This window comes from Drosophila subpulchrella, chromosome 3R (assembly GCF_014743375.2).
Source record: "Drosophila subpulchrella strain 33 F10 #4 breed RU33 chromosome 3R, RU_Dsub_v1.1 Primary Assembly, whole genome shotgun sequence".
Lineage (NCBI taxonomy): Eukaryota > Metazoa > Arthropoda > Insecta > Diptera > Drosophilidae > Drosophila > Drosophila subpulchrella.
The window spans coordinates 2,502,487-2,522,870 of record NC_050609.1 but is presented as its reverse complement, the minus strand read 5'-3'; the positions used below and the strand labels follow the sequence as shown (position 1 = coordinate 2,522,870).

Genomic DNA, 20,384 nt, shown 5'->3' with positions numbered 1-20,384 from the left:
ACGCACCTTTCTCCATCTCTTTCATTTATATCCTGGTTGCACTTTTTGTGCGCCTGCCAAATGAGAACCGTACGGGTGAAGGTGAGGCAAAGTCTTTAAAGTTGCACAAAGGGGATTAAGATGGTTCCCACATAATTAATCAGCTGACCACCTTTCATTACTGCACTAACTTTTAGCTTTGGAACAAGATTTCAGATGAAAAACTATTCAAAAGTAGTTTTAAATTCTAAACACCTCTACAGATCTCTATATTATTTTTCTACATCACCTATACAAGGCAATCCTCAATAACTATCTACATTGAGTAGAGAAAAAGCCAGTCCAGCCACTTTTTATGACGCACTTAGTTAAACGATATGGACCAGAGAAAAGCCCTGGGCAGCAGGGGTAAACATCCCATGGAAAGCGGTCTGTAGAGGCAACCCCAAGGAATTTGACGCAGCTGCCAAGTTGACAGCCCTTCCTTATCCGACCGTCGTTAAGGGAATTTGTTTTGGTCCGGAAGCTGGTTTTTTACCGAACTGATAAGCCAAGCGGGAGACTTTTGTTTTATCGCTGCCAATACATCAGCCATCAATATGATTAACTCAAACGGAATGTGCCAAAGTGCCGAAAATCAAATTAAATTGCCCTGATGTAAGTGTTAGTGACATGTACGGACAGCGTCCACTCGGTTGATTTATGCATTGCAAATCGATAGTTTGTGTTTGTCCTCTGAGAAAAGGGATCAGTGTCAGATGTGTGCAGGCGGTAAAAATATAATTTATATTCACATCTCCAAGAGATGTACTAAATATGGGGAGTACAAAAATTCTTTCACAAGTTCACCAGAGGCTGTCACTTCTTATTCGTCCGCTGCTCATACTTTTCCTCTATAAACTGAAATACAGAATCGATGGCCGAGTTCGAAGTCCACTCGTGTTTGGTGTGTCCAGCAGAAACCTTCCGGATGCTTTTATTTGACTGAGCGACGGGAGTGTCCAAGGGTAAGCTGCTGGCGACCCAATCGCAGGCCACTTTGGACAGGTAATCTCCGTTCTCCGCCTGGGGACATCCCATAGCCGCATCGGTAAAGGCAATGGCAAAAACAGATTCCTTAAAGAATTTCGAATGGCTCTTCACCTAATAAGGTAAAACAATAATATGATACTGAAATGTATCTTTAATTTGGTCTCCTTACCAGACCCAGAGTGAGACAGCCACCATAGCTGTGAGCCACAATTGCCACACTCTCCGGTTTTGAGGGCATTACTATATTTTCCCAAACATATTTCATGTGTGCTTTGGAGTTTTCCACGCCTTTGATGGGATTCTCTTTTCCATTGTAGAATCGCGTACAATCATTAGCATTGGTAATGAGCAAATCGTACCCGAGCTTCTGCGCCTCTCGCACGTAAGGAAGCTGCGAGCCGTGGTCCATCGAGTTGTTAATAATTAAACTGAATGGAAACATTTTTATGATCAAAAATACAACTAATAAAATTCTTTTAAAATTTAGATCTTGAGTAATCAATAAATGCAATATGCCTCGCCATGCCCTAGAGCTTAATTTACTTAATGGTTTGCTGTCCTAGGGGAAACATTACGTGCTGTAGTTTTTCCCCAAGAGCTAATAAACGAAAATTCTAATCTCTAAATTGATTGTCCAAATGATTTTAAATCTATTCAAAGTTTTACTCAGTTGACGGTTATAAAGGTTTAGCATTTTTTTTTAGGGTTTAAAAAAATGAAAGTGTTTCAAAAATTTGATTACAAAAAATGTAATGATTTTGAAATGGGATCATACACACCTTCTGGCCCATTGTCCTGCATTAACGAATCCACAACCATGAATGAGGACTAGCAGCTTCTTGGACTGCAACAGCTTCGACGGTTGGGAAAAGACGAACGTTGAGCGCTCTTCAGCCTCGCCGGAGGGAATGTAGGTGCGGCTAAGGCCGTTTTTCTCCAACAGATCATAGACAATTTCCGGGATTTGCTAACCAAAAATGAAAACAAAATGATATTATATTGGAATGTAACCAAAAAATTACCAATTAATTTCTTAAAGATAAAAATAGTTATGTGGAATCCGAGGATTAAGAAAAGATGCCAATCCCTTCACATTTATGAAGAATTCCGGTACATACTTTTGCCACATTCTGGTAGTGCCTCTCGTTTTCGTCGGGATCGCCTTTGACGTTATAGGAATAGGGCTCCTTGCCGGGCTCGCCTGTCGCGGTATCGATTTTGCGCAGAACTCCTTCTGCAGGAGAATATCGAAATTGTAATCATCATAGCGATGATATTTGAACATCACTTACCTTCATCAAAGGCGTACCCAAATTTCTTTAACTGGAGTGCAGCCTGCTCAGAATTCCTGGCCGGTAAGTTCTGCATCGTGTTGCTAGAAGAAGAGCGACGTTTAGGATCTATACCCTTGGAATACATTTTAATCAGGTGGACTTCTACTCCAGCGGACACTTACGGAATAAGAATGCGGCTCCAAAAGTCTCTTATTTATACACAATTGTTGCTCGCGTTTTGTTTTGATTTGTGCTGATAAAGACCGTCTAGAGATGGAGTACCATAACCGCGCCACCTATAGGGCACAAAGCTTATATCGATAGCACGAATAGAAGTATCGGCGCAAATGTGAAACCGATTAAAGCTTACTTCACACTACGTGTGCATCTGCATCATGGAGAACCATTTAACTTGTTCTCACTTATTAAGAAAAATGTAACTATTCCCCAACTACTTCAGATATAGTTATGTTTAAAATATAGCACAATTTTTAGCTTAATTTTAAATGGAAAACGAAATTATTCAATAAAAACTATCTTTTTATTTAAAAAATATGTGTTGCTTTTTATAGTTTGAATATAAAAATAACAATCACAATCACAGATTAACCCTTGCCCGTATCTTTCCAAATAGTTCGATTAGCTACACTTATAACTGTGTCCATATAGTCCATAGCTTGCTGAATCCACTTCGAATAATCGCTGACACGAGTAAAAGCATACGGCTGAAATGGTGTGCAGGCTTTTTTACCATACGAAAGCAAGCCAACGAGCCTTTCATTTGCCACATCCATCAAGGGGGCTCCCGAGTCTCCCTGGAACACAAATTTTTTTAAAGATCATAAGAAACTGTATCTTTCAATAATAATCATCTAAACAGTTTTTAAGTTGTGAAATGTTAATTTACTTCAGTAAGATTTTTAGGTTTTTCGATTTGAAAATTCTATTGAAAAGCACTTTCAATAAACGAGTTCTAGGGAAAAATTACAAAATTTAAACTAGAAGGATTTTTAAATGATAAGCAAATAGTTCTTGTTAGTTAATAGTTCTTGGAAAAGTTTAATTTTCATTCCGAAATTTGACCACAATGAGAATATACTTTCTCCTCGGGGACCCTTTTTAATTAGCCCACAGAGATTTCTGTGTGCTATTCGATTATCATTTTTCGAAATATATACAAATTCGATCAACTTACGTCACAGGCGCCTTGAGGTCCTTTTAAGTGCAAGGCACAGATGTCAGTTTTGGTTAGGAATACGAATCGGTGCTTCTGCTTACACATATCGTTTCGCATTGTCTTGAAGGGGGTCTCCTGGATCTTTTTGATCCTGCCGACAGTCGCCCGTCCCCAGCCAAGCATAGAAACCTTCTCGCCACTGTCCGTTCTCGGTTTGCTCTTGAATTTAATACTTCGGAATCGCTTATCATCGAGCGGAAATTTCGGATAGACCCTGACCACGGCAATATCGTGGCCGCCGAGCAACTTAAACTGGGGATGCCACTGCACTTGGACGACGAAGAACCGGGTTTGCTTCCGGCTGCCGAGAAAATCGTCGCCACCGGCTACAAACTTTTTTGCCTGTTTCTGGTTCGGCAGTCTTTTAATGCAGTGGGCCGCAGTAAGCAAGAATTCATTCGAAATTATCACGCCGACACAGAGGTGCTTGTAATATCCTTTGGTGTTGGTACCGATGGAGACGACATAAGGATAGCGAGAGCGGTTAAGAATTGACTTTGCCACCAGAGGCGTGCTCGTCTCTGGGGCGTCAATAACCGTAGTTGGGGAGTCGGAAACCGTATCCTGGCCGGCTGACAGCACGGTGAACAAAGATGCCAGGCAAAGAGATCTCAAAAGACACATGACTGCGACCACGTCCCGGTTTGAATACCATGGCTAGGTCTAGCTTTCTACAGCAGTTTTTCTAACTAAAAAACCATGAAATTATAATTTTCTGTACTCTTGCTTAGCTAAAAATATAAGCGGTTTTTACTCGGATTAAAAGTGGTATTATATTCAGCAACTTAATAAAGAGGAGTAACATTTGAAAACAGATCCAGAAATAGCAATTCAAAAACTATTTATCATTTTATTATTGAAAACTCTACAGGCGACCCAGCAATATTAATTCGCAGTTAATGGAAATGGATTTACTTTTAACACTTTGTTAACGTAATAAATGACTAAGTTACTGGTTAGTGGCAGAGTCTTTAAGGCTCTGCTTCCGATTTGCCACTTGGTTAATCTTGGCAAGGCGCTTCATTGTCTCCAGCTCCTTGATGAAAGTGGCAAGCGCCTCTTTGGTGGTGGAGATGTCCCCATCTTTTAAGTCCTCCAGGCTATCCTCCTTTTCAAGTTCTAAAAGGAATTAGGAATTAATACAATCTCTTAGATATCATTAAGCTTTGGTATACTCACCATCCATTTCTGCCTCAATGTCATTGAGTCGATTAAGGACCAAAGATTGCTGCACCTTCACATGCTCAATAAGGCGGTACTGGCACTCCTCTGGGTCGATGGCTGCCTCTGGTTGCGGAACGTTCGGAAGGTCAGGATGCTCCAACTTCGGACGCTTCACTGGCGTCAAGGCAGAGGCGTCCACGTTGTCCTCGTCCCACTTCTTAGCCCACAAATAAAGCTTTGGGTGACAGCGATTGCGTGCGATATTGATCTTCACAAGCAGCGAGTGCATTGATCGCTTGGCGTCGAGCAAATTTCCGGTCAGCGTGTGCGAGCGCTTTAAGATATCAAATTGCTTGGTGGACTGTGGATTGGAAGTGTGGTACGCGGCCACTGGCAGCTTGCCTTCGAACAGCCAGTCCTGGTCATGCTTGAATCTCATGGAGTCCCTTCCCCTCTGTGGATTTCGACAAATGTAGCACACATACTTGTCTGGCACATCAGACTCTTTTACAATTCCGTTGCAGGCGCCATGCTGCCAGCACAGACATAACTCGCACTGGATCATTAGACCGTCCTCTTCTCCGTACTCGCAGATGCAATTAATGATCTCCTCCTGCCGCATTCGGACAATTCGTATCAGTTCACCGTTCTCCTTAATGTACTGCGGTGCCTTATTTAGAGGATCAGCAGGAGGCGGTGCAAGAGCTGCGTTAATATCCGCCTGGTCATTAGATGAGGGCGTGGATACCGAATCTGCCGTGGCTGGTGAGTCAATGGAGCTAATGGGAGTTGCAGCGGCACCAACGCGACGTTTTTTCGAATCGCTGCGTGCATCGGGTGTCGGGGTGTTAAAGGATTGCCGCGTCTCCTCAGCGTCTTCGTTCAAAGTCTGACCAGCCGGGCTGTCCGTCAAATTGCCGCGACGCTGAGAGCGCTGACGGTTGCTTTTCCGCGAGCCAGATGGGCGCTTTGTTGGCGAATAGCGAGCACGCTTGCAGGAGCGACTTAAGGCCGGATTTAATGAGACGGCAGCTCCAGCCTCCAGAGAAACATCTTCCTGATTAATGCCACCCTCAGCAGATGGCGTTATCGTGCTCGGTGGCTCCATCTTGGGAGACAACAGGGTCTTAGAAGGCGATATCCCAGATGGTGTTCCCGGCGTTCCAGGTGATGTACCCGAAGTTGAGAGCGTCTGACGTTTAAACGACCGCGACTGCTGCAGATCCTGCTGGTGCAACTTGGCAAAGAATTGCTGGTTTGGTATTTGGTTCTTGGGCACCGCATCGCCCTGCTCGATGGACGAGGGGTGTGTGCGTTTGACCGCCAGTTCCTGCATCTTTGGGCAGTGGCTCACGTATCTGCGAAGTCAAAGTATGTTTAATCTCTCGATTGCCTTGCATATGAGGTACTTACTCGGCAAATTCCTTGTGGTAATGCCGCATGTGGATGAGCAGAAAGTCTTCTTTGCGATACGTCTTGCCACAATCTTCGCGAGGGCACACATACAGGTTATCCTGGAGTTGCACTTTTAAACCGCCAATTAAAGCTGAATCATGTAATAATTGATTAACAAGAATCGTTAAAAAATTTATCTTTGCTTACCAAAGCCATTCTCAACCAGGGGAGGATCTCCTGACAACGGTTGGGCAGCACCTCCCTCAATGGCTTCCAGAAGTTCTGGGGTTTTCTTGGCCTTTGCCTCATCGGTAAGCTGAGCCTGTGGGGACATTAGCTCTGCTGGCGGCATAAGCGAGGCAACCGGTGCTTCCATGTACTGGCTTTCTTTCACCGGCATCGGGGTCGAAGGTAACGAGGGTTGCGTTGTGTTGCTCTTGTCCAGACTGGAATCCATGGATGTGTCCATGGGCCTGGGCTTCGGCGGTGGCTGCGGATTGTAGTCGTGAGTATAGACATAGGCGTTGATGTCCTTGGCCCGGCGCCGGTGGATGCTAAAGTCGTACACATCCGGGTTGTATACTAGGTCCTGTGACTCCAGGAAAAGTTTTAGGTCGGACTTGGATCGGAAACGCTTGCCGCTGGGCGAGACCAGAATAACGTCCCACTTGCCAAGCACGTTAGAGCGCTGATACATGTGCTTTATCCAGCCAGGAGGCAGTCGCCAGTCCTGCACGATTACAGTGGGTTTCTGGTGCTCGCCCACAATCAGAAAGCCCTCGGTTCCAATCGGCTGGTCATTTACCCAATGACAAGTCCACTCTCCGTCGTGCGGTATCTCTGGGAGGCCTAAGGAAGCTGTTAGGTATAGAAAGCAGAATGTTAATTGTTTTATATTTTTGACTGCTGTTTATAAAAATACGTGAAGCTCAATTAATTTATAACCTAAGATTGTATACTTGCCAAACGTACCTATGTCCAAACTGGCCATATCCAACAGGGGCCAATCCCTACGCTGTGGGGCGCTCTTGCTCTTTTTGTTGCTTGACGATCCGCTGGCTCCGCTCACGCTGCCCGTGCTGGCTCTCTTTGGAACCAAAGGTGCAGCAGGAACTGGGGTTCCCACAGGAGTCGGCGCTTTGGACGCCACATCATCTGTTGCCTGGACAGCGGGCAGCTGCTTTGGCATCTTGTTCATATGCACGGCGCGCACGTTCTTGATGTAGCCATCGTCGAAGAGCACCTCGTAGGTGTCGTTGCCCAGCAGCTTGCGAATGGTGCCCGGGAACTTTCGCGGCCCCGACCAGCGGGCCATGCACTTCTCGTCCAACTCGAAGACGGGCAGCACTCGGGTGCTGAGGCGCTGCCTCAGCCGCTCTGACTTGATGGCCATCCATTCCTGGAAGCTGCCGCTCGTCGAGGGCGACACCTTTAGCTTGTGGTTGCGCTCAAAGCGCACTAGGAGCGTCTGCTCCGTCTCGTTGACTTCCACGATGCGGGCGGGCAACCAGTTGCCCTCCACACTGAGGGCCTCCAAGCGGGCGCCGATGGTCAGGTTGTGTGGGTTGCTGTACTTGGGTGGAGTGCCGGGAAGTGGGGAGTTGGAATTGGAGGCGGAGCCTGCAGGCGGGACAGTAGCCTCAACGACTGAGGAGGGTCCAGGAGCAGCTGGGGGTTCCTCTGCAGCTGCCTTGGTGGCATCCTCACCGTCATCTTTAGAGGTCGTCTTTGCCTCCTCCTCCGCCTTTTCAGCTTTGGCTTCCTCGGTGGCCTTGCGTTCGGCTGTTTCCGCCAGGATTTGCGCCACTATTTGGTCCACCGTGGCCTTGATCACATCCTCGTTGGCCGATGACTGTGCAGTTCCCGGGGCCCCAGTCGCGCCCTCCACGCTGGCGTGCTGCAGCGCCCGGTGATCCGCCTCGATCTCCGCCGAGTCCATCTTGCCCCACGGAAAGACGGTGGGGAAGACGCGCGGCTTGAGCAAATACTTGCCATTGCGGATCGTGTTGAAGTCCAGGCGGCGGAAGTGGCGCGAGCAGACCAGGACGCTTTTAGTGATCTGGCGCTCCAGGCTGATGCGGGAGTTCTTGATCCAGATGGCCCGGATGATGGGGTCCAGGGGGAAAGAGTGGTAGGTCACGCCGTGGTGCTCCAGCAGACGCGACGTCGACGGACAGTTGGCCACGCAGCAGCGGCGGCCCATGGCAATACTTTTTGCCTTTCGTCGCTCAGCGAAACGTAGCTATATTGGTTTTTCAGTGGGTTTCTGGAAACGCTCACTGTGCTTGTGACGAAATAATAATAAAAAAAACCGACGCGAAATTTCCGTCTAATAAGTCTTCTTCTTCGATATCAGTCCAATCTATCGATAGTTTTTATGCGACCAGTGTGCCCGTTAATCGATTTTCGAAAAACCCACGTTATAATCACAGATGTGAAAGGGCTATTCGAATATTTTATTTTACCTGACTAAAATCTATATTTATATTGTAATTGTTATTACAAAGGAATAATACCCTCATTTTAAAAAGGCTAGACATTAATTAAATTTTAAAGGTATGTAAGTGTGTGCTTCATAAAATATACCTATTTAATACCATATTTTAATACCAAAACTACCAAAAACAGACGGTGCTATCGATAGTTCCAATTGGGATATCGCTTAAGCTGCCAACTCGCTCAAAAAATTCAAATTTGCAGGTTGAATTTGAATTTTATATATAAAATTGATTTTCTTACATTCTTGGTTGATAAACTCCAATTCTTTTGACATTGCAAAAAGCATTCGTAACATGATGGTTTCTTTAAATCTGACATCAGTAAATAAGAAACTTAACCTCTGTCAGTTCAGAATAATTTTTCGGAATTTTCTAAAAACCCTTTTTCTTTATTTAAATTGTGCAAGTAATTTTTGCGTTTATGCATCTCAGCGAAGTGAGCGTCCCATAAATTTCCCCGGCTCGGCGAAAAAGGATCACGTGCCGGCACACCGCAGTTCCCAAGGCCATCAAAAACCTATTTGAAATGCAATTAATGTACACCTATGGGCTTACATGTCACCACGTTCGCCAAAAGACAGACACCTTGCAAAAAGTTAACCAAAAACGAAATACGAAAATGCTTCTGGAATTATGTGTTTCAACATTGTTTCCACAGTTTAAGGAGGAGTGCGTGTGCTGAAATAAACGTTTGTAGTAGATTGTAATTAAAATTTTCCACCTGGTCATTAGCATGCAAGAAACATCATAAAATGTTGACTGTGTGGCGCCTGCTGCTTGGTCATCCGCCAAAAAAAAGTATATATAGAGCCTTGGCCTCTAATTTACAATATGTGAGGGAAATAATGCATACAAGAATTCTTAATATTGCAATGCAACTGAAACATTACTTCAATATCGTACGAAAAAAACATAAATCCTGTTTCAACAAGATTCACAAAATTTCACTTACACCAATGACCAAAAAGAAGTTCAAGTTCTGTAGATTTTATTAGATGCCATAGACAAAATATATTGTATCAGAAGATATCAGTCAAGAATCCATGGCATGGACACTTGACTATTAGATACTTCCTGTTGTTTTTTCTAGTAACAATCCTATGAACAAGGTCTATGGGTCAACATGTTCACCTAGATCTTGAGAGTGTTTGCGAAATTAACACGGATTCAATATCAAATAGTGCTGACTTTGATCCAGTGGAATGCTAATATTTGAAATCAAATCACGGCTGGAGCATAAAGCAAATTTTAATTATAAAATGTTTTTATTGTCATGTGCAGCTGACATAAATATTAAATAACTTGAATAATTGTCGTTGCTAAGCCGAATAATTTCGGTTTTGATTTTGGGCAGTCCAAAACTGACATTGAGAGGCCACTCGAAGGGAAATCCAAATGAATAAACATGGCTAAATGTCCGTTTGCATAACTATTAGTGAACATATTTGCATAAATTATCGGCACTTGATGAAATTGGGACGACTGCACCTGAGCTCACTCTCTTTTTGTGCAAATAATTAAACAATATGTAACTTGTGCAAAAATATTTCCGAAAAAGAAAAACAACGCAAGTACAAAACTTTTGGCCCCACTGACGGCGGCACTTTCTCCTTTAATATTTACCCAACTCATCGACAAATTGGCCAGGCCCCGGTCTCATCTCGGTCGCAGTACCATAAGTTATCCCCTTCCCGATCCCGTCTGGGAACTCATTGCGTAAATATGTGGGTATGCGATGCGGTAATTTTCGAATAGGCCTCGCGACTCTTGGCAGTTGGGCCCAGTTCCCGGTTCCTTATCACATAAATATTACCCAAAAAATTATCATTAAATTATGATGATAATATTTTTCATGTAACGCTGCGAGCTTACACAAATTAAATAAATTATGCTTGCCCAAAAGATGACTTAAATAAATACGTGCTGACCATGTAAACGGATTGCCTAATTTTTTTTAATTTTTATTGGTCTTTGTTGTTAAACATTGCACGTTGCTAACCATAAATTTCAAATTTCATATCTGGAATTTCTCAATGTAAAACATTTGGAGTTTCCCAGACAGTTTGTAATTGTAAATGTGTGAATTGCTTGACAGTCAGCTATTCTCAAAAAAAATTAAGCAAAATGTAAATACAAATTTGGGCTAAGCATTTTGTTTTTATCACAATTGGTTATGGTTATAATAATTTCACTTGAAAGTAAAATCTCTAAAAAAAATTTGAAATTCCTCGAAAATAGGCGCGGCTTTGCTCTCAGCATAATCCGCATATCCCACGAGATACATGTGTCAGGTAATGAGCGACACCTGCCTTCGTGTAACTTTTGCCGTTTAACCAATTGCCATAAAGTGCGATTTAACGGCGGCGAAAACCTTTATTTTTTCCAACTGATATTTTGGGTTTTGTAGGGTCGACATGCTTGGCTGCACGTGAGGTGGAGATGTAAAAAATAAGAGGAGAAGAGGAGTCAAAACTTATCGAGGCGATCATGTTGAAATGCGTGAATTGGGTTTGGGTTGTTGGGTTTTCGTGGTTTTCGGGCTTACTCTTCACTTCCAACTGGTGAAATTTTCGTACTCATCGCGGCTGACCTTGATCTGGGTCCCAAGCTGTGCTGTATGGAGAAAATAATGCAGATGGGCCGGCATCATTTCTTATGCTTATGCAATAACAAGTGTGTTTGGATATTTCTTCTGGCTATTTATGACTGTATTACGTAATGTTTTTATAAAATACACATGTAAAATGGTGAATTCCCAAAACCAAAACATAGCTCTTAAAATACAGATAGAACTTATTATTTATAAAAATGTATTTTTAAATTTATATGTCACTTGCGGAGTTCAATCGACTTAAATTGTTGATCAACACTTCAGCTTAGATTACGCAATGAACAAAACGACAAAAGCACTGGCAAATACATATATATTTCTGAAACAAAGCAAACAATAGCACAAAATGCATTTATTTATGCAAAGAGACAGGAGACGCACCACAAAAAAAAAGAGAAAAATCGAAATTTCCGTGCCAAAAAAGATTTTGGCTCAAGTCGTGGCGTGTTTGTGTAGCTAATTAGATGGGAGTTAGGCCAATCCATTCAACGACCATTCAAAGCAAAGTGGTGCAAAATGATGCGCAAGCTAAAGAGCCACCGCCTATCACCCACCGAACGCCCCTTTAAAGCACCATTTCGGCCACTTAACATTCAAGATTGCATGCAAAGCAGGCGCAGTCGAAGAGTCCATTTTCCATGTGCCCTAAAAAATATACGGTCGATACTCCTCTTTAAAAATATTAGGCTTATCTTCTCGAACACATACTCAGAAGTTAGCTTGGCGTTATCTCATATTTTTTTGAGATTTTAAAGTAGGCTAGCTTTAACTTTGCACTTTAGTTTCATACCGTTCTTAATTTTCATAAATTTTTATGAAATTCACTGTTAAATAATATAATATTTAAGGTTACATTAGCCTTCAAAATATATATACCGAAGAAATGAGTTATTCATAAACCCTTTACATCATTTAAACTAATTCATGTTTTTTTCTTTAAAAGGGTATACAATTTTCAGCTTGGAAAAGTAGACTTCCTTATTTAACTTACCATTTCTGAATCAAAAAAAAAAGTCAAGGTAAGGGTAAACTAAAATCAAATAATATATTATTAAACATTATAAACAAGTGGTTAACTTGCCCAAAACAAAACTAGAAATCGAATAAACCTTTTTCGAGTGTAGAACTGACAACAAACCAAAAAAAAGACCCATCACTCATGCTCTCTGTCGGGTCTGTCTCTCTCATCGTATTGAGTGGATCGACGGGGCTCTCGGCTGGTATATAAGGCGGGGTTCCCCAATGTTTTTGACATTCCAGTTGATCATTGCCAGCCGATCGGTCGGTAGAAGAAAGCGCGTCGCGAGCCCGAAAAGAAAATCGAAAACGCATTAGACAGTGCCAGTGCATAGACTGTTGAGAAACAATACCAAAATGAAAGCTTTCATTATCGCCGGAGTGTGTGTGTTGAGCGTGCTGAGCCTGGGATCCGCTCAGTTCCAGAACGGACGCCTGGAGCCACCAAATCCGCAGCTCTGTGCCCAGCGCATCATCCACGAGAGGACTCCCGACGGCAAGGGGTGAGTCGGCAGGATGTGGGCTCCAAAAAAGTCGGTTTCTCTATAAGGTTTGTTCTTTTTTCTTGCCCCGCAGTTACTTCTTCTCGTGGCGCGACCCTCAGCTGAAGGGTGTGGAGGAGGACTGGCTGACGGCCAGGAACTATTGCCGCAGGCGTTGCATGGACTCCGTTTCGCTGGAGACCAGTCTCGAGAACGAGTGGATCAAGCAGTATGTTGTCCGCGAAAATGTAAGTAGAAATTTCCATAAAAAATAGAATTTAAAAATTGAGTCAATTAAATGACTCTCCAAAAGTAAACCATAAATTCCTTTCTTGGTGTAAAAATAAACCCATACATTTTTAACAAGAATATAGTACGCAAATCAAAAGACTTAAGCCACAAACTGCAAAGTAGTTCAATCTGGGGAAAATGAAATCTTCATGACTTAGCTTTCACAATTATTTATACCTTTTACCTACAATCTTTTCAAAGTCAATAATCTTGTCAAGTCAATAAATTGATTGATCCCACCCCAAAAGAGATCTTGTGTAAGCCCCAAATAAATTGGCCCCACCTTCACGGCACCTGTTTGATAAGCACTTTAGCTGTGATAGATCAAAGAAATGATCGATATAACACAGAAATATGCAACTCATTTACTATTTATAAATGTGTTTTTCGGCGAAAGGTATCATAAACGCATAACCAAACACCTGTCCTTACAGACGTAAATTTAATCCAAATGACGAAGTGGGAGACAGTCACAAAAGCTTGCCAATAATTTATTGTATCTGCATTTATCAGTTTTATCTTTTCCTTATTTTTTCACCTGTTTGGCTTGTCATTATGTCACCTTTTTAATTTGTTTGGCGAGTTAAATAACGTCCGTTTAGCCGCGTGTGAACTGTTTAGCGCGTTTTATTTGGCAGCTCGGACACCGCTTAACAAAAAACTGACCTTAATTTTGAGGATGCTGCGGCACTCACAAAATTAATGGCGAAATCTCTGACATTAACATCGCTCTACAAAGTTCAATGTGGAATTAAACATAAAACCCGAATGAAAAGATAAAAAAACGAATCATAAATATACAAAAAAAAAACTTTCCAGTGGTTGCATCTGTAATTTCGCACACGAACGGAGTCGTCTGCTATTACGCAACACTCTCGAGATGGACAAGTGTCAAGTTTAGAGTTGTGGTCAGGCAGGCCCATCTCATCTCATCTGCCATCTTCCGACTCATTGCTCACCTCTCGTATCGTCTCTGTTTTTGCGGCGTGAGAAAGCAGTGTTGGCCAAATTGAAATCGAAAGTTCATGTGTGCGATGGGAAAGCCTGGCCGGAAAAGCTACTCAACAAAATTACTCAACAAATTAGCAAACTTCAAACACGCAAACAGATTTAATTGTGAAGCGAACCAACGACTTGCGGTATAAATTTGAAGATGGAAGGAAACTTTTATATACATAGACTTTTTTTTTTAATTCGTTGTGATAACCTATTTTTGATAAAGAAATTATTTTCTCTCAATATTTCAATGCAGGCCCTCATAATGTGTTACTGTCTATAGTTATGACCTATTTTTACATATCTTTCCTTACATTTTTCCCCCAACAAACTTCCTACTGCCTTATCAACAGGCTTAGTTCACTTTTACCTGGCTTTAACCGACAGGTGTACAAACACAATTCATTTGGGCTTCCGCCATGGGGCAAATGCATTCATTGTCCGAGTTTTTAACAATTACAGGGGCCCCACACCTCCCCCAAATGAAACTATATAAAAACCGCCACCGACAAAACCGAAATCAATGTCCATAAATTTGTTTCAACTTTACGCTCATTGGAGTTTTCCAAAAGGGCAGACAGCCTAACCGAGCAGTCTGGGTCTTTGTGTGCCCCCTTTACAAAACAATTTTTATGGCCCATCAGGTGAAAGTGACTGATGAGCGCTTAGCTGCGGCTGCGCGGCCGTTGTTTTTGCTTCTGCTCACTTGAAATGTTGACAGTATCGGGTGCGCCAGCTCTAAAAGGGCGCGGACTTGGGACGGGAATGGGAATCGGTTCGCTTTCGGCGATAATAATAGTTGTTTGGGCGTGACAGGCCCATAAGAGTTACTAGCTGGAATTTCTACCGCTTTTTTCGATGCCAACGCTGCATTTTCGTGCGTAGGCGCTACTGATTGGGGAAATATATGTCTTGTTAAGTATCTGAATAGGGCAATGAACTGTGAGAAAATTGAGTTATTGACTTTTTAAACATTTTTTGGTATAAAATTAGGGCGCTTTACTTTTCTTTTTAATCTGTCAAACTGTCAAAATAAGAACAAACAGACAATAACTTACGATTTTTAAGATTATGGTTGTTCAAAAGTGGTCAAATTGTCATTTAGGGAACTAGAGGTGGGCAAAAGTGGAATCCTCTCCGAGTCTTGATGGGGTCTCCGGTATTTTTCCGATGGTAGTATTTTTTCAATAGCACTAGGATATTACTTCGATTACTTTGGCACAGCGTCGAGTTTCTATCGAATCTTCCGGTTATCGTTTACGATAATGTCAGTTTTAGTGTATATAGTGTAATTTTTTATTTACCAATTTCATATATTTTTTCTAATATCGCCACTTATCCGATCACTTTTCAGGTGAAATACATCTGGACCAGCGGCCGCATTTGCGACTTCAAGGGTTGCGATCGCCCCGACCTGCAGCCCACGAACGTAAACGGCTGGTTCTGGACCGCCACCCTGCAGAAACTTGCACCCACAACTGAGCGTTCCCAGGGCGATTGGTCTCCCACCGGTGGAATCGGCCTGCCCCAGCCTGATGATCGCGAATACAAACAGAACGGCGCGAAGGAGAATTGCCTCGCCCTTCTGAACCAGTTCTACAACGATGGTGTTAACTGGCACGACGTTGCCTGCCATCACAAGAAGAGTTTCGTCTGCGAGGAGAACGATGCCCTTCTGAAATACGTGCGCTACACGAACCCAAATCTGCGCATCTAAATGGCTTAGGATGAGGATAAGAATAAGGACGAGGACGAGAGCGGTCGGAAGAACCAGCGACTCTCCAACTAAAACCAAAAATGATATTCTCTAAAACGGCAGCGGTGAACAATGTCTACTATCTACTCTCCGATTGTCTTAAAAACAGTTTTCTGGCCAAATTGTTGCATGACATCTGATTCTTTTCCTGGTAAAAACCTTCCAATTCCCTATGCTCTGTTCTGTCTCATCAACTAGTGTAATTTTTAATTTTGTATTAATTTATGATTTTCTTTAATTATAATAAAACATTCGAAACGATTTTTAAAAGTGGACTGATTGTTAATTCGTGGGCGAAATAATTAAAATAACAATGAGAGGTTATCGGCTTGCCGAATTAATATATTTATCGATTCATTTTCCTGCCTCTGTTCTGCGCATTCTCTCCGCATATCAAAAAATATTCGATTCTCCAAAAAGAGCAGTGTTCGGCAATGTCGCCACGATTTACTAAGCTGGTGTTGGAAAGGTTTATTCGATAAATAAAAAAAAATTAATTTGTAGTTTCTTATTTGTTTGTTTTAACCACTCTATAAAGAAATGGGAATGGGACTCTTTCCTGATCCGCATATTGGACAAAAATTTGATTTTAAACTCTATTAATAAAGCTTAAATATATAAAATTTGACATCTGTAGAAAATGTTAACCAATTCGCGGGCATGATATAGGCCGTATTCAACCAATCAATCAATTAGGAATGAGTGATATAAAATAAAAGATGGAAACTCTATTAATAAAGCTTAAATATATAAAATTTGACATCTGTAGAAAATGTTAACCAATTCGCGGGATGATCTTGGCCGTGGTCAATCATAATGTTTAGGAATGACTGATATAAAATAAAGGATGGAAAGTTGATCCTTGCCAACTTGTATGCTGCAAACTGTTGAGCTCTGAGCGCCCGATACGATAGTCAATTATGACTTAATTGGACACTTGACTACTTATATATTTTTAAAAGTGGACTAATTGTTAATTGTTAATAATGAGAGGTTATCGGCATGCCGAGCTTATATATTTATCGATGCATTTTCCTGACTCTGTTCTGCGCATTTTCTCCGCATATCAAAAAATATTCGATTATTCAAAAAGAGCAGTGTTCGGCAATGTCGCCACGATTTAATAAACTGGTATTGAAAAGGCTTATTCGATAAATTAAAAAAAATTTATTTGTGGTTTCTTCTTGTGGAAAGGCAAAATAAAAATTACACAATTAAAGAAAAACGATTGTAGTGTTTAAGTAGACAAAAAATAACTACTCTATAAAGAAATGGGAATTGGACTGTTTTCTGATCCGCATATTGAACAAAAATTTGATTTTAAACTCTATTAATAAAGCTTAAATGTATAAAATTTGACATCTGTAGAAAATGTTAACCAATTCGCGGGCATGATCTAGGCAATATTCAACCAATCAATCAATTAGGAATGAGTGATATAAAATAAAAGATGGAAACTCTATTAATAAAGCTTAAATATATAAAATTTGACATCTGTAGAAAATATTAACCAATTCGCGGGATGATCTTGGCCATGGTCAATCATAATGTTTAGGAATGACTGATATAAAATAAAGGATGGAAAGTTGATCCTATGCCAACTTGTATGCTGCAAACTGTTGAGCTCTGAGCGCCCAATACGATAGTCAATTATGACTTAATTGGACACTTGACTACTTATATATTTTTAAAAGTGGACTAATTGTTAATTGTTAATAATGAGAGGTTATCAGCATGCCGAGCTTATATATTTATCGATGCATTTTCCTGACTCTGTTTTGCGCATTTTCTCCGCATATCAAAAAATATTCGATTATTCAAAAAGAGCAGTGTTCGGCAATGTCGCCACGATTTAATAAACTGGTATTGGAAAGGCTTATTCGATAAATTAAAAAAAATTTATTTGTGGTTTCTTCTTGTGGAAAGGCAAAATAAAAATTACACAATTAAAGAAAAACGATTGTAGTGTTTAAGTAGACAAAAAATAACTACTCTATAAAGAAATGGGAATGCGACTGTTTTCTGATCCGCATATTAAACAAAAATTTATTTTAAACTCTATTAATAAAGCTTAAATGTATAAAATTTGACATCTGTAGAAAATGTTAACCAATTCGCGGGCATGATCTAGGCAATATTCAACCAATCAATCAATTAGGAATGAGTGATATAAAATAAAAGATGGAAAGTTGATCCTATATGCCAACTTGTATGCAGCAAACTGTCGAGCTCTGAGCGCTCAGTACGATAGGCAATTATGACTTAATTGGACACTGGACTACGTATATATTCATTTGTTGGTACGATCAGCAAAGTAACAGAGAAAATTAGCACATGCAAATAATTTGGACGAGCGGCCACAAAAACAAAAGATACAATAAACAAATAAAGCTATTTTTCTAGGAGAAATTATAAGATCTCAGCCAGTTTGACGAGATCCAGCAGGGAGTGATTCCGCTTCTCTTCTGTCTCCCGGTCGATACTATTTACTTCGCTGGAACCGAATGGAGCATCCTGCAGTACACTTCGACCTCTGTACGCTCGACATTTTTCCAGCACTTGCTCAAACTCCGCCTCAGCAAAATCTTGCGAGGAAACGCCCATTCGCCTGTATGCATTGCAACAAACGTCCCACTGAGCTCGCTGTGGATCGACGAGTGTTCCCGTCTCGCCATCGTCTGCATTGATGGTGGCTACTGCTGCACCGGCCGCTTCTATCATGGCCAAAACCAGACAGCCCACAAGAGCACTATTGGCCATGGCCCGAAGACCACTACGTGCTGCCAAAATTGCGCCGGTGGCTGCTCCGCTGGCAATTGAATTCCAGGCATCCTCCCTTTGGCGGTAGGAGACCAGGACGCAGTCCACCGTGCTGAAGGTGGCTCCCCAGATGGCAAAACTGCCGGCGATGGCTGGCGTCCGCATCTTCACCGAATCAAAGCCGCCGTAAAGGCCGCGTCGCACTCCTGACGGTGCGTTACGGAATCCCTTGAGGAACTCGAACAGCGACCCTCCTATGGTGCCCATCATAAAAGCGCATCCGCAATCTTCTACAATCCTAATGGGACACGGCTGGCGATTGTACTCCATGATGAAAACCCTTGTCTACTTGCTATTGGCTTCTAATCGAAAATGTGTGTTTTTGAAATGTATTTTGGAGCACACATAATACCGTTTGACAAAATGATATGTTCCTAATCTTACTGGCATGTATGATACCAAAAAAAAGGATTTCAACAAATAAATGTACAAATGTACTTATAGATTTTAAATTTTCTTTAATTCCATCTGCTGGACTTTTATTTCACTTAGTCTTTTTTTACTCTTACTCCGCCTTTATTTGGGACCGTCTGACTACCTCCGCTGCCAAAGAAGTAATGGAAGCTCCGTTTGATGACTTATGCAACACTGCCCGATCTATCGATATCTCCTCATTATCGATTCAGCCTGTTCAGACAGAGGGTGTGCTTCTGCAACAGCAACCGAAATCTACAACAGCGATTTCGATAGAAAAAACTGGTCAAATTCGCTGTAACTCACTTAAGGGAAAATCAAGACATAATATGTGAAGAAGTTTAGTTTCTCAGTATTTTTTTTATGTGATTTAGGTACTTGGCGTGTTGCCATTTCTATGGAATAACTCTAAAAAATTAAAATAATGTATGAATTTATCCATAAATTAACCAATTTGTAATTACGTATTTACCATTGGTTTGTTTACTTTTTAATAGTACATGCGTTAAGGGTGAATTGTCATAAGTTCGGCCACACATAAAGAATAAAATTTTTTATTTTAAACAACGATGTTTTTGTGATTCAGGATCATAAAATTAAAAAACAAGCAATATTATGAAAAATTTTAAGTAACGTCTTGTAAAAGTTTCTATTAAAAATAATGTGGCTATAAATCAACCGAGAAAATTATTATTTTTAACCGAAGCTGAGATATTTACTTTAAATCATATTTAATCGCTTAACTACCAGCTCCAGTTTTCGGTCCCATCCAAAGGAAGTACCGAATTTGTTACACATTTTAAGAGCCACTGCTCCAGTTTTATTTGCCCTTTTCCTGCCATTTACCCTCTCAGGAAACTTCAATTGGTTTATCCGGTTAATTAATATTTTGAAATCAATTGTTGTCGACACGAGCGCCAACAAGGATGTAACTCCAACACGGGCTGTGGTTGTTTGGGCCAAATGACTTTTCCCACAGCCTCTGGAGCTCCTTGGGTACCCCCACACTTTTTCCCACCATTATCCTGCGGGCCCGTCAATCGATTCAATATCCCATGGCCATTAGAAGGAGCCGGCTCGACTACAAAACTGAGCCCACATAAGCTGAAAGGAAATCGCCTTGTTGCCGCTGCCTTCGGCTTTGGCTTTGGCTGTGGCTCAAACAACCTGAAAGGTCCAATCAACAGGTGTTCCACTCTGGGCGAGCTGGTGTTTAGTGTTTGTGTTTGTGTTTGTGTGCCTGTGGTTCAACAACCGGGTCGATTCGACGGCAAGAAGTCAGTTCAGGTCCTCGGTGGGTGTGTGTGTGTGTGTTTGTGTGTGGGCCAAGCCAAATGGCGAGAAATAAAACTGGAATAATTCAATAGGAGGAGTGGCTAGCCCACTCTACCCACACTCGACTGGCCAAAAAGGGGGAG

The 20,384-nt window shown here is 41.7% G+C and overlaps 5 protein-coding genes across 5 annotated transcripts; 1 reads left to right on the top strand and 4 right to left on the bottom strand.

Annotated features, from left to right (window-relative positions):
* Positions 1–738: 738 nt before the first annotated feature.
* Positions 739–2,597, bottom strand: LOC119563334 (FAM172 family protein homolog CG10038). The gene is made up of 6 exons (XM_037876679.1): positions 2,468–2,597; positions 2,304–2,386; positions 2,130–2,245; positions 1,791–1,978; positions 1,181–1,439; positions 739–1,122 (listed from the first exon to the last, which is right to left on the bottom strand). The coding sequence occupies exons 2-6, from the start codon at positions 2,377–2,379 to the stop codon at positions 838–840; spliced, it is 924 nt and encodes a 307-aa protein (XP_037732607.1). The 5' UTR covers positions 2,380–2,386; positions 2,468–2,597; the 3' UTR covers positions 739–837.
* Positions 2,598–2,807: 210 nt separating this feature from the next.
* On the bottom strand, positions 2,808–4,156 carry LOC119561372 (chymotrypsin-2). Its single transcript, XM_037875060.1, has 2 exons — positions 3,481–4,156; positions 2,808–3,100 (listed from the first exon to the last, which is right to left on the bottom strand). Exons 1-2 carry the CDS (start codon positions 4,144–4,146, stop codon positions 2,891–2,893), a joined length of 876 nt encoding a protein of 291 aa, XP_037730988.1. The 5' UTR covers positions 4,147–4,156; the 3' UTR covers positions 2,808–2,890.
* A 190-nt stretch (positions 4,157–4,346) lies between these two features.
* LOC119560955 lies at positions 4,347–8,437 on the bottom strand. The gene is made up of 5 exons (XM_037874703.1): positions 7,054–8,437; positions 6,289–6,939; positions 6,100–6,232; positions 4,702–6,044; positions 4,347–4,641 (listed from the first exon to the last, which is right to left on the bottom strand). The coding sequence occupies exons 1-5, from the start codon at positions 8,282–8,284 to the stop codon at positions 4,472–4,474; spliced, it is 3,528 nt and encodes a 1,175-aa protein (XP_037730631.1). The 5' UTR covers positions 8,285–8,437; the 3' UTR covers positions 4,347–4,471.
* Positions 8,438–12,458: 4,021 nt separating this feature from the next.
* On the top strand, positions 12,459–16,005 carry LOC119554907. Its single transcript, XM_037866010.1, has 3 exons — positions 12,459–12,710; positions 12,784–12,937; positions 15,331–16,005. The coding sequence occupies exons 1-3, from the start codon at positions 12,565–12,567 to the stop codon at positions 15,691–15,693; spliced, it is 663 nt and encodes a 220-aa protein (XP_037721938.1). The 5' UTR covers positions 12,459–12,564; the 3' UTR covers positions 15,694–16,005.
* Positions 16,006–17,987: 1,982 nt separating this feature from the next.
* On the bottom strand, positions 17,988–18,932 carry LOC119559838 (probable mitochondrial import inner membrane translocase subunit Tim17 3). Its single transcript, XM_037872935.1, has one exon. The coding sequence runs from the start codon at positions 18,820–18,822 to the stop codon at positions 18,142–18,144; it is 681 nt and encodes a 226-aa protein (XP_037728863.1). The 5' UTR covers positions 18,823–18,932; the 3' UTR covers positions 17,988–18,141.
* Between the last annotated feature and the right edge of the window lie 1,452 nt (positions 18,933–20,384).

Coding starts and splice junctions, on each gene's coding strand:
- LOC119563334 (XM_037876679.1), bottom strand. CDS start 2,379: ATGCAGAACTTACCGGCCAGGAATTCTGAGCAGGCTGCACTCCAGTTA. Junction 1,979..2,129: donor ACTACCAGAATGTGGCAAAA/GTATGTACCGGA, acceptor ATTTTTGGTTAG/CAAATCCCGGAAATTGTCTA. Junction 1,123..1,180: donor GCTGTCTCACTCTGGGTCTG/GTAAGGAGACCA, acceptor TTACCTTATTAG/GTGAAGAGCCATTCGAAATT.
- LOC119561372 (XM_037875060.1), bottom strand. CDS start 4,146: ATGTGTCTTTTGAGATCTCTTTGCCTGGCATCTTTGTTCACCGTGCTG. Junction 3,101..3,480: donor GACCTCAAGGCGCCTGTGAC/GTAAGTTGATCG, acceptor TTTGTGTTCCAG/GGAGACTCGGGAGCCCCCTT.
- LOC119560955 (XM_037874703.1), bottom strand. CDS start 8,284: ATGGGCCGCCGCTGCTGCGTGGCCAACTGTCCGTCGACGTCGCGTCTG. Junction 6,940..7,053: donor TATGGCCAGTTTGGACATAG/GTACGTTTGGCA, acceptor TATACCTAACAG/CTTCCTTAGGCCTCCCAGAG. Junction 4,642..4,701: donor CATTGAGGCAGAAATGGATG/GTGAGTATACCA, acceptor AATTCCTTTTAG/AACTTGAAAAGGAGGATAGC.
- LOC119554907 (XM_037866010.1), top strand. CDS start 12,565: ATGAAAGCTTTCATTATCGCCGGAGTGTGTGTGTTGAGCGTGCTGAGC. Junction 12,711..12,783: donor AGGACTCCCGACGGCAAGGG/GTGAGTCGGCAG, acceptor CTTGCCCCGCAG/TTACTTCTTCTCGTGGCGCG. Junction 12,938..15,330: donor AGTATGTTGTCCGCGAAAAT/GTAAGTAGAAAT, acceptor ATCACTTTTCAG/GTGAAATACATCTGGACCAG.
- LOC119559838 (XM_037872935.1), bottom strand. CDS start 18,822: ATGGAGTACAATCGCCAGCCGTGTCCCATTAGGATTGTAGAAGATTGC.